We start from the raw sequence: 13,290 nt of genomic DNA, 5'->3' as shown, positions 1-13,290 counted from the left end.
GAGCCTATAAACTACAAAATATATTGACAAGAATAGGAACCAGATGGCCTTTTTCTGAACCAGTACACTCCATAGTTACAATACAGTATTGCTAAACTTGTACAAAGTTCCATATTCACACCAAATTTTCATGACAGAGATTGAATTTAGAATACAAAAAGCACCAAATCTCTATTACAAAAATATTCCTATGAATAGTGCATTAAAAATAATCCACACTGTAAGATTGCCTAAATTTGGAATAGTTTCTCGATTTTATTCAGGAGTGTTTTGCTGCCAATTTTCCGTAAAGAAAATGTTTCTTATCTGTCCTCTGATTATGGCTCTTTGCAGATAAATATTTAATAGATTTTTTTTTTGTTTGACTTTCACCATTACATGCTGATTTCCTAAACCCAGGAGTACTTCCCTTCAAAATAGCTGAGCTTATCTTAAAGAGCCTTGTTTTTTAGAAAATAAAACTGTCCAGTCATCGTGCCAAAAGATTGTTTCCCTAACCTTTTTTTACACTGATTTAAATCCCCTCTTCTTTCTTATAGTCTTATTTGATAGTTGTCTGACAGATTCATATTCAACGTTCATGTGTTCAAAATGAAAGTCTAGAAATATAACACAACTAGAGGTGGACACCGAGCAAAACCTCTTTATCAAACACAGGGATATCTTAAATAGAAAAAGACAATCTTAGTCTGATCTAAGAATTTTCACAAAGTCATTTGTATTTATTTCCTGGTAGAGCAAAGTGCAGGGGTTCAAACAGGAAATTTCTATATGTGAGCATGGAAAAAGCCTTTAGGATACCCGGCTATTCACAAAACTATTAAACATCTTGTAGATTCATAGATTTAGAAATGTTTTTTTGAAGAGTTTATCACTAATGCTAGAGAATGGCAGGATAATAAGCCTTACAGAAATTGTGCAGGAAGACTAACATTAGCTTCAGCATGGGTACAACAGCACAATATTAGAACAGATTACGGGAAAATCCTTCATATAACCCTCACACAGGAAAGATGAAAGGCATGAGGACAGGAATCTCAAACTCAAATCATCAGAGAGCAGCATAAGCAGGACCCCTTCACTAAAGAAAAGAAGACAGGAAGCAGGGATGATCACTTGTGCATATGCGCATACACACACACACACACACACACTGAGTTAGTGCCTTCACAGACATATCCAGTTCCACCTGAGAAAGCTGAACAGGACTGGATTGGTTTCAGCAAAAGGGGTTGGTGACAATGAAGTGACTCCCTGAGCTGAAATAGAATCCTGGGCTGTGTGCAGGGCTGGTAGGTAGTCCCAGGAGAGGTTAGCCAGGATTGCCCTGAAAAATGAGAATGTTGACCCTGTTCATCTGCACCAGATTATTAAATAGCTCCCTCCTGTAAATTGTAATTTCTGACATTTCTGAAGTGTAAGGAAAACTGCAGAGCAGTCACATTATAGTCAGTATATGGGGCCTATACCTTTGACTTGATATATATGACAATGAAATTATGAGTTAAAACAACTCTGTTTAACAGACAAATGTGTACAAGCCAATAAAACTTCTGAACACCCTAAAACACCAAAAATAGATTGTTAATTTAAAAATAATTTCATTTGCCTTCCAATTTTATCATAAATTAAAAAATATTTATTTTTTTATTTTAAATAAAAAATTAAAATATTTATTTAAAATATTTATTTCAAAAAATATTTACAGCTGATAAAAAACCACCTAATTCAATATTCAATAATTCCAGTATATTTTCTACTCAGTGTCTCAGACCACCTATGGATCAGATTATCATTGTGCATGACTGACACTTAAAAATATTCCCAGTAATTTAAGATTTTAATGTAACATTGAAAACCTTATGCAACCTTTTGTTTTATTAGCAATGTTGTACAGATCCATGAACCTTATAATAAAGAAAAGGTATTATAGCCAATCTTCTCTAGTGAAACTGACACACCTTATATCTATGAAACAATAATCACAGAAAGTAAACATGGATGCAAAACATAAGCAGTCACACTAATGTATCAAAATTGTTCAAGTTTTGTGGGAAGGCAGTTACATAGTGAAAATAAGAGCTAAACTGTTGTTTAAAGTAAAAGCTAACAAACCAGAGATTATATTATCATTGATTAAATATTTTTTAAATTACAAACAGCTGAATTAATTTTTCCCCCTTTAGGTACAAAGATCCTAGAATATAGACAAGTAACGAAGCAAAAATTGTATTTTACTGTCAATTAGTACAAACAAGTCCAAGAAAATATGCATAACACTGTGGTGGGTTTGGAAGTACTTAATTTCTATAAAAAAGAAAAATCAATTTCTAAGAGTCTTCCCCAGTCTAGAGTCACTGTGGAAAGAAGAAACACAAGTACTACAACAGAGAGGTAAAACCATTTTAAAGACCATAGCAAAAAACCCAGAAGAGATCAACATCTTCATTCTAATATAATACTGTATCAGCAATAACAGAAGCTTTGTGCTATTCATTTGCAAAAAATCTCAACTTCATTTGGTGACAATTTGAAATGCATTACATCAAGCTCTCCTGATTTAGAAATATTATACATACCTCCACACTTAGGAATAGGCCCACTCCACATTACTTTTCCATCCATTAGCATACATGTAATGGTTTCAGTTCCTTGTGTTTTAATAAATCCTTCTTCACATATAACTGAAATTGAGCTCCCCAGCTGAAAGCTGTCACCAAAACGCCGAGCATTGATTGGCACTCCAGGATCCGGGCACTCATTATGTCCAAATGCTTTTTAAGGGGAAAAAAAAAAAAAAAAAAAAGTGGTGGCGGACATAGAACTCTTGCAAGGAAGATGACATTTTAAATATTTTGTTCACCAGTAAGAACAAACAATTTATATTAGGAAACTGAAGGGGAAAATAAGAAACAAAAACTTGCTCAACAGCAGAAAATGCAGAACAGTATAAATAATTGCTTAAAATATGAAGTTACACCAGCATGCATCTCAGCTTGGACAGCTTGTCGTTGGCAGATTTCAGCAATGGCTACATTACATTCTCCTTTTCCAACAACACGCATCCTATTGAATTTTAAAATGGGACAGAATGTTCTCTCAGACGGGCAGGGAAAGCATCTATGCATGATACAGAAAGTTTACTCATCTTTTTTATATGTAATTCACCATCATATCATCTGAGCCATACTGACCTTCATGGGCTTGATCCTACTATAGTTACTTTTGTTTCCTGTACTGAGAGCTGGTGAACAGTGACAAAAAACGTTATGTTGACCAAAGCAAGAAAACTTGGAACTTTGAACATTTCAAGTTTAGGTCTGGATAAATTGAAAAAAAATAATTTCCCTTTACATATGTAGATACTATGACAAAGACTGTTCATATCTTTTATTGCAGAATATACCTTACTCTTGGAGAAGAAAGACAATCTTCCTAACAGAAATGAGCAAAGTCATATTTATAGCATTATCATTAAATGATATGTTATTGTTAGTTATTGTATTTTGTTGTTTTATTGATGATGAATACTACACATGCATCTTATAATTTTTAAAATGTTCATTTTTTCAGTGAGAATATCCACCTTTCTCACATATGATGACTAAATTGTAGCTTCATAAATACATTTACATGTGGAGACATCAGAAAGGACTAAATCCTAAAAAGATTATTTTCACTTCTTTTCCCCTGCAGTTTTAGATGTGTCTGTGAGACAAAACATATAGAAATCCCTTAATGAATTTTTTTAAAAGAAGTAGTACCTCAATAACTTAGTAGAAAAATTACTCAGATGTTCCATTACAGAGTTATTTTAAAATAATAATAACAGACAAGAGAAAGCATTTATTCATCAACATTTTGACTTGGGCAATGCCATATATATTGGGAATGAAAACAGTGTTTTCATTGAATAATTGTCTATCATTCAAAGATGGCATTAAAAGTGATGCAATCCCATACTTCTTCAGACGAATTACAAAAACTTTTCCAATTCTTTGTTCACAGTCATCACTTTTAGGGAAGGCATTGATTGTCTGTTTTTCTTACTACTTTCAGACAACCCAGAGATAGATTTTCAATATTGTTATCTATAAATGTAGAAAAATGTTGACTCCAGGTTTAGCTTGCTTGTGTGTGACGCCAGTTTATTAAGGTTGAAAAATCAATTCATTGCTCTGTATTTCATCTTAGGAACTGCTGCCACTGCTGCTCCTATGTGATCAATTTTACTACATAGAATGACTTAGGGAGGCAAGATGGTGAAAGACAATCTGTCCCACCAACAGCAGTCACTCTTAGCTTAGCCTGGCTACCATAACGTTACTCAATGAGCAAAATTCCATCTGCTGATACTTCTCAAAAGCTTCTTGGAGGAGTTTTAATATTAAATATCAGCCTTAGGCTGAAAAGAAAAAGAACACATGGGTATATAATTAATTAATATTTTACTAATCATCAACAAATCATGAAACCATTGAAAAGTTCCTTATGAACTATTACATGTAAAGAAGAGATCCAGTTTTTCTGGCATTTATCGTCATCAGCTACCATGACTGCACAGGTATCTTAAGCAATATCTGGAAAAATGCCAGGAAATATAATCACAGATCAGGACAAGGGTGATATTCTGCTATTAACACAGAAGAACATTAAAATATGCATTTTGCATTAAAAAACAAAACAAACAAGAACACAGAAGGGAGATCTCATGAGATAGGAAGGCAGGTATGTTGCTAATCACAACTCATCTAAAGTCAGCTTTGAAAGGTCCTTTCAAATAAGGCTAGAAAGGAGTGATCCACTGACGCAGTTAATTGTTTTGGTGGATTGTCCTACCAAGAGTTTTAGCTGGTAAGTATAGCAATAGCTTTGAAGTAAAGGTAGCACTTTCAGGAGAAAATATCAGAGAAAAAACAAAAGCTAAAAGAATATAAAATAATAATAATGTTTCATATTAAAAAATACTGTGAAAGTCTATTTAAAGGTATGTAAACAAGTGGTGGCTTATTCAGTACCATCACATGTAAACTCATACTTCTTTCTAGTACACTACACTTAGAAGAATTCTAGCTTGAGAAGTACTGAGACTGAAAAAGGGGCAATTGGCAGGAACAACAGGAGTGAACTGGCAGGAAAAATGTGCTGTGATGAACATACTCTAACAGAGGAATAAACCACAATAAATCAGTCTTTAGATATAAACCTATCATATGGGATTGTCCATGTCTTGGTCCACTGAGCTGAAATGACGGGAGTAATTGGGCCGATGTCATAGACCTTTTTCAGGCTGCTATGTAATTCATAAGGGTTTTGCTAACACAATTAAACAACTGTAATGAAAACAGTAACAAAAAATATCTACATAACAAGAAACAGCAGGTCTAAGCTTATTCAAACATATTTGCCCAGCACTTCCTATACTCCAATCAATGAGGAAAAGCTCAATTAAGTCCACAGCTAGCATTAATCAAGCAATCTGGAAGATGGTCTCCACCTCAAAATATTCATCCACCTCAGCCCAAATGAAAGGTTAGCATGAGTCTGGTTTGTGGAATGCCTGCTCATGGGGGACCTAGCAACTTTTGAGTTTCCTCTGCATTAACTCCTCTGTCACGGGAAATAAATATGCATTCTCTGTCACATGGTTTCAGTTGTCACACTGCACTTTAAGTGTGCATTTTGTCTGTTCTAGCCTAAGTTAGGAAGTCTATACTGAAGCAAAGAGACTATATAAATTCATTGCTTGTAATTTATGTGACTATATTTAATACTGTTCTATTCTCCATAATTAAACAAAGATATATATAAAGTGTGAAGCATTCATAGAGGAGTCACAACTATGATAAAAGGCTCATGCTTTCCCTTGAACTGAGTAGTTCAATATTACAGGCAGGATTAGGGGATGACTGACTTTATAAATATCTTCACAGGCACCAGAGATATCATTAACAGTTCTTGGGTTTGAGATATAAAGGGGAAACAATGAATCAGGTGTGAGTATGCATTTCCATAGCAACTTAAACAAATGCAGTTTTAGGTTGCTATGTTCCTGTGTTCTGCTGCATCTAGTGAAACACTCGTCTGCCTCCTTTTCCAAGCAGAAAATCACAGCCTTTTGAGTTCTTATTCCTTTGCTTATTGGAATATTCTCTGTATCATCCATTTTCAAGTCACATATTTCTATGATCTAGTCCCAAAGTTCAACTAAATAGGAAATCTCTGTTAGACTTAGTGTAATAACTCAAAGATGACACATTTGAAATCTAATTTTTGATTAATTCCAACAAAAGTTGGATTTATGTTCAATTTTACTGGAAGGAGACGAATTATTTGAGACAACACATGTTTCTGTAATAAAAATAAATATGGCATTAAATAGTTCCTGAAAAATACCATTAAATAGTCAGATTATGTAATAGTAACTCAGTTTTATTATTCTCCGTTATATACCTCAAAAAAATCAATGCAGTTATTTACATTGATAGCTTACACTCTTATTAGAAAAGATTGATCAAGACATACTGTTTCTGTGACATACTGTTTCTACTCTTGAAAGGGGCAAAAAGAGACTGATAGCTTTGGAATATATCAACTGGAGTGTTAGCAGAGAACAGATATTTTTAATTAACTTCTGGTTTATAAATGCTAAGACAGAGTGAAATTCTATTCACTCCTTTTTTATCAAATCTTTTGGCCTTTATTTAATATGGAAAGATTACTTCTGTAATTTGTCAGATTGCAGCTGTCTTTACTGAAGAAATAGTAGAGACATTATTTGGAGATATTTTTGGGTTTGTAAGTAGATTTTAGCTACAGAGTTTAATAAACACATGCAAAAACACACCCATAAGGGTGTTAAAGTGCTGGAATGTGTGAAACACTTTAAATTCTTTTCAGAGTTAAATGGTTTCATTATACAGCTGGTAAAAGTTAATATTGGATTGTTGTTTCTTTTTAAAATTAAAATTGTATCACTTGATACTATTGGTGCATAATTTAAATGACATGGTCAAACTACTACATGCCCAAAGAAGTCTGAAAATCTTTTAAAGAAGCAGAATTTATCTGATAAGTATATTTCTGTGTCACTGGAATGTTAAATCTGAAATATTGACAGTGTTTGATTAATTAGTTCACTTCAAAATATGAACAAAATATAAGGAGCATTCCATGCTAATCTTCTCCATCTTTCATTTTTACTATAAATTCTACATTAACTGACCTATATTTAGTTCTAGTTGGGCAAAATGTGATGACTTGAGAAAATACAGTTATACACAGCCTTAATTTTTATCCTAAAAGACCACCTTAGATCCTCCAACAGCTGATTTTGGTTTTCTCATCACTAGATTTAGTCTTGACAGCATTGAGCACACCACAATGAAACTTTAAGGTAAAGAGAACTGTTGTAAATGTTAAAAGGACATGAGACAAAAGAAAATACAGAGCAAATGTTAAAACTTCTGTAAAGAAACATGGATTCAATATCTCATTTTCATTATAACTGATTTCATATTTCAGTAGCTCTGAATAACCCCTGACTTTCCAATATAGTCCTGAGATATGTAGCTACCAGTCAAAGTTAGTTTGCAATGATGACTGGTACCTATAAAAACCGGCAAGAAGATACCACATGTTCTTCATGCTTACATTCTACATTTGTGACAAATGATCTGAGGATGAATCAGAGGGCTGAGAGCTGAAATATAAGACAGTATCAGAAAAAATAATGTTTACAGAATAATCTGGTATCAGTTTATCTCTTTCCTTTTCAGATGGCAATATTTATTGTAAATCTTAATAAATGATTCTTTGAAAGACTGACAACTTAAACCAAAGTAAAAATAAAAAGAGAAAAAATAAAGACTGAGAGATGAAAGATGATGTGAGAAAAGTAAACATCCACAGGGGAATTCAATCCTTGAAATTTTCTGAAAATAATATTAACTGTTAGCATTTGTTTGAGAAAAATGTGAAGTCTGGGTCTCTCAATTACCAGCCTCACTTAATCTGTCATTTCCTTTTTGATTCAAGGTCAGTTTAAGTCTTTTTAGAGCAAAAAACTTAAACAACAAAGTATTTGTAACACAGGGAGGAAGAGATGTGCTCTACTTCAAATAATGCTGTTTTAGATTCTCTTACATCTCAGGCAAGCCTCTGGAATTATATATACTCTCAGATGTTTGAGAGATAGACAGGAATGGGACTAAGTACACATGCCATCACATTTTGGAAATATCAAAATATTTATTGCATTTTGCTGATGTTTTTCTATCTCTTGGCTGGAAAACTGCTACCCCCATCAGAAAGAAAGAAAAAGAAAGAAATCCAAATATCCAGATGTGGAGGGATTGATGAGGTGGTGAAGGGTATGATGAACCCTCTACTAGATGCTCTCTTATTCCTATCATGCTCTACACATAGCAGCAAGTGTAATACTTCAGGATACTGCTGGAGTGGCAAAATTCAGTTTTGCATATGCTCCGAGGAAAGTTTCACAGTGTATTTTGCAATTATTTATGCTGTGGCCTTGTATCAACATGCCTGCACTAGCTGGGAATATATCCTGTCTGGATTTTAGTGTGGAATAAATACCAAATCACTTGGTACTAGTGCAAGGTAGGCAGCTCTTCATACGTGTTTCAGAGGAAATGTAACCATTTTAGCAGCAAAAAGTTGAATAAATGCTAATGGTATTTAGTACTGGAGAAGATATTTGCTATCACCTTCAACTATTCTTATGTGGTCAGTAAGTAAGGAAGGTAAAACAGAAAAAAAAAAGAAAAGACCCAGCCTATTGTGCTTTGATCAAAGAGCTCCTATGGCTGCTCATTTAACTGCAGTGACTAGGAGCTAGCAAAGATTGCAGCCATCAGCGCCAGGATATTACATATGTTCACAGATGAACATATGAGTTTTCAAGAACAACAGTTTTGTACAGGCAATGATAGTGATTAATATGATGTGGCACAAATTGTGTTGTCAGCAAATTTAGTAAAGTCCTATTATACTATTTGGAACTGGCCTGATTTGTCAGTCTGCTCAACACTACTATCACAATGATCTCTAAAGATAAGTGAGAACAATACATGTATTTTCAGCCCTAGCACAGTATTTGAGCAATAATGCAACCACCTATATTAGGAATTTTTAGGTATATACAATTTACTTGAAGGTGTATTACCATGGCATCCTTTTTAAATGCTTATGCCTACCTCCTAGATGGTATGTTGCAAACAAAACCACACACACAAAAAAACCTCCAAAACGATTACTCACTGTTATAAGTGATGTTAAATCCACGTCCTGACATTGAATGGTCAGCTTGAAATTCCAGACGTAAAATATGACCATTACTGGTAAGATGGGAAGGAACTTCAGCACCAGTAAATGTTCCAATTATGGGGGAATCTACAGAGTCACCATCTTTAACTGCAAGGAAGTCGAACTGAGATTCCAAGTCAAAGTCATTAAAGGAGAGATGAATTCGGCTCCCAGGGTCTGAAATTATTGTCCAGATACAGTTTAAATTATTCCCATATCCCTCTGGATAATCAGGTGAAAGAACTGTTCCCATCGGTGCAGTGAAATTGGAAAGACAAGGAACTGCCAAAAAAGGGAGAGCTAAATTAGGTAACAGAATAAAACACGTCAGTAAGGACTGTTTTAGTGCTGAGTTTTTGCAAGAAATCTTACAACTTGAGGAGTACCTCAACTGAATAATTTATTATTTGTGGTGATATGTGAATCTGGAAAGAAGACTTTTTTTTTCAATCTTCATATTCCCTTCCTCTTAGTAACACTATCTCCCAAGCAGAGCCCAGAAGAAATAAAGAACGTATTTGTTGCATTGGAAATCCATGGCAGTCCGTACAATTTACCCTTGATAACAATCACTTGGCACCACTTATTTTCTCTTGTAGAGAGCTGTTTAGACGAGCAGACCTCCCACTGAGCATATTGAAGGGGCAGAGAGTCAATAGTGGCCTTATCATTTGTTGTTCACACAGAGGCCTTAGAAATTAAGAAGCCTCAAAACGACAAGAGAGGTTTTGTTATCAGGATAACATTATATTCAATAAATTCAGTTAAGCCATATTAAGTTGAGTTGCAGAGATGAAAGCAACTGATTGCACTCTGAATATATTTGATCCATATTATTTTAGTGGAAAAGTTTAGAAAGGTGCTGCCAACAAAAAAAGTATCACAACATTGTATATACCTATGCTATATAAGGCAACATGCTATATAATGCAAATGTTTTACTTATGCTATATAATGCAACTGGAAGAGATTTGTAAATAGAATAATTTAAGTACAAATAGGTATTTATATAAAATACATGGGGAAATAATTTAAACTCTTGATTTCAATTCAGTGACTTCTAATCTGAGGAGATATATTAATTTATAAAACTAGCTATCAAAATTGTATCATACATAATTTACATCATAAAATCAAGAGAACCCTAGCAAAAAGGGCCAATAATAAACCACTAACTATATCAAAGCACATAAAGAGAATTTCTTTAAGAGTTGGTATAAGAGAAAAAAAAAGTTTTAGCAATTTTAGAACCTTTCCCTTGGGCACGTACATTAGGAAAACATGCCAAAAAAAGTAAATTCATCCTGTCAGGAGAGTTAATTACATTTTAATAACTCTGAAATCAATCACACAAATCATTATCTATAAGTAAAGCTCATCACAATGCCTTAAAAATAATAAGAAGAAAATATTTGGTACATACAAATACAGATTGGTATGTTTGCAGACCACTGGTTGTTTTCTTGGCAAATGATTGATTTCTCTCCAATTAATTCAAATCCAAACTGACACTCAAACCTTAAAACATCACGATTAGAAAATCCGTCCCCTTCTCTAATACCATACAATGGCGTTCCAGGATCCCCACAGCTCTCTTTTTCAATTTCTGTAGAAATAAATAGGAATTTATTTATATAAGAATAAAACAAACTCATTGTATGTATATGCTGACACATAGAAAACTCTAAGCAAAACAAAATCCTCTACATAAGGACAGTTGTCAAAATGCACCACTGAGTCTGATTTTATACCCCAGTTTCTTAGGGAGGAAATTCTGCATGAGGAATCCCACCAGGGAGAATGAGTGAGTGGTTGTGCTGGGCTTAGCTGTTGGCTACAGTTAAACCACAACAAGGGATTAGAAAAATCAGAACTCTTTGTGTTTATAAAATACTTGAAAATTAAAGGATTTGAGGAAAGGTATTTCTACCCTATTTTATTTCATAAAATTTTAAACAATAATATCATTAAGTAAAATACTGCCAGTAGAACATGAACGCTTAAAAGACGAAACAGAGACCAGCTACCCAGTGTGCAAACACTGTTCATGTTGCAATATAGTTCAAACTGAGTTATCAATGACATGGCCAATAAGGGAACGGTGGCACCGAAAGAATTGCCCACAGTAAAAAGGAGGATAGACATAAATTTATATACAAATTTATATACACATAACTTATGTAAACATATGCAAAAAATAATTTCTCTATAGTCAAATATCATTTTACCTCAGTAGTCTTAACTGCAAGGAACCTGAATGATTACTATTTCTACAAATATTAGAGCTATGATATTCTCTCAAGCTACATTCTGTCAACATCCCTGTCCCATAGTTTTTCTCTTTAAAGGTCTTGTAGCTTGCTGCTTTTTTTTTTTTCCCCCACATTCCCATATATGATTGTTTGAGTGCAAGGAAAAAAAAAATAGCAAGTGTTCTGATTTTAACTCAAATAATTTTTCTAGGGTAATATTTTCAGCAGCATACACTTGATTTCTGAAGTCTTTCAGGTACTAAGGTTCTAAATACAATTAAAATGTGACAAGAAGTAAATAAAGAACATTCCATTTTAACAAGAAATTGAAAAGGACTTGAAAGGCTTTATTATTTTGTTTCTAGAAAGAAAACTCAAAAGCAAACAAAGAAAACCATTTAATAAAAAGCACAAAACCACATGAACACTTCTTATTGGTTTATTTGTGTTTTGTTTGTTTGTTTGTTTTTTTCCAAACAGTTCTAGGAAAGGATTGATATAATTAATTATTATAAAAGGATAAAACCAGGTTCAATTTATCCTGAGATTTATCAGATTTATTTGACACCTCAAAAAACAAAACCCAAAAAAACTACAGCTTTCCTGAAGAAACAACATAAGCTATCTCAAAGAACACACAAATTCACTCTCCTGTCTTCAGTTTTGTGGGATTGTTAATGTCAAAGCTACTGAAATGCTCAGTTTTTAACTGCCAAAGAAATACAAAGTTTTCCTAGGCTGTCCTGGTAGTTTCATACTGTTCTAAGTGTCTAAGTCATTTCTTATTCCATTTGGGAAAACAAATATATTCTATAAACAAATGTATTCTATAAACTTGTTCTCCAGCAAGTGACTATATCGTGTAACTTACTGTAGTTTTCTCAAATTATATATACTTGGCAACAAATGTATTTATACCTACTTCAATTTACCCTCTTTTGGGGTTTCTATTCTGATGTAGTTGGGAAAGAGTTGCCATAATTTTTCTCAAATTTGAAAAGACATATAGCTGACCAAAACTATTCCTTTTAGGACTTAAAAGGAACTGGTTCTGCATTCAAAAAATTGTTAGGCAGAGGAAAACCATTTACAGGAGCTTGTTGGAAAAATATTCTATGTGATTGGTGCATTTGAGAGATTACATCTATAGCCTGATACTGAATTTGCTTTCATAAACAAAATCAAGTTGAACAAAATGTTGTATGAATAATGGATTTAAATAAACTAAACCATCCCTAAACTCCATTTGTATTAACTGAAATTTATAGCAAATATTTCCTTCATTATTTTTAAAACTTTCCTGAATGCATTGCTTGTAACCCTTTTATACACTTTCTAAATTTTGTATTAGCATCAGTTCATCTCTGAATTTGAAACAGACTAATTCTGTTGTTACTTAGTTTTCCACAGGAACAGAAATGATAGAGTTTGATTTTCTGTTTTGTTTGGGGTTTTTTGTTTGGTTTTTTTTGTTGTTTTTTTTTTTTTTTTTTTTTTAATTGAAGTGCAAATACTTCTAAGGTTTTTTAGAGAATGTCAATAAACTTCCTTTAAAACAGAGAGGAAAAAACCAAACTGCTTCCTGGGCTTTTTTTCAGATAATGACATTTTAAATAGCATGATTTTAGGAAAGTGTATTAATATTTCTTTGAATTCATATTTATTTAAATTCACTAAAGAGTAAATTAAATTCACATTTTTTACTGCTAGT

At 33.3% G+C, this 13,290-nt stretch overlaps 1 protein-coding gene across 3 annotated transcripts in view; it reads right to left on the bottom strand.

The window, feature by feature from the left end:
• The window catches only part of CSMD3 (CUB and Sushi multiple domains 3), a 593,609-nt gene that overhangs the window by 244,575 nt on the left and 335,744 nt on the right, over positions 1-13,290 (bottom strand). For all 3 annotated transcript variants that reach the window (XM_066177261.1, XM_066177253.1, XM_066177270.1), the window contains 3 exons: positions 10,751-10,933; positions 9,283-9,609; positions 2,580-2,774 (listed from right to left, as the gene is read on the bottom strand). In XM_066177261.1, coding sequence (XP_066033358.1) covers positions 2,580-2,774; positions 9,283-9,609; positions 10,751-10,933 — 705 coding nt within the window. The remainder of the gene's footprint in view (positions 1-2,579; positions 2,775-9,282; positions 9,610-10,750; positions 10,934-13,290) is intronic.

This window comes from Chamaea fasciata, unplaced genomic scaffold (genome assembly GCF_029207755.1).
Source record: "Chamaea fasciata isolate MVZ Bird 193981 ecotype frontalis unplaced genomic scaffold, bChaFas1.0.hap1 SCAF_1, whole genome shotgun sequence".
NCBI classification, from domain to species: domain Eukaryota; kingdom Metazoa; phylum Chordata; class Aves; order Passeriformes; family Sylviidae; genus Chamaea; species Chamaea fasciata.
Note: the sequence above shows the minus strand (reverse complement) of the source record. Positions and strands in the feature narration are given on the sequence as shown.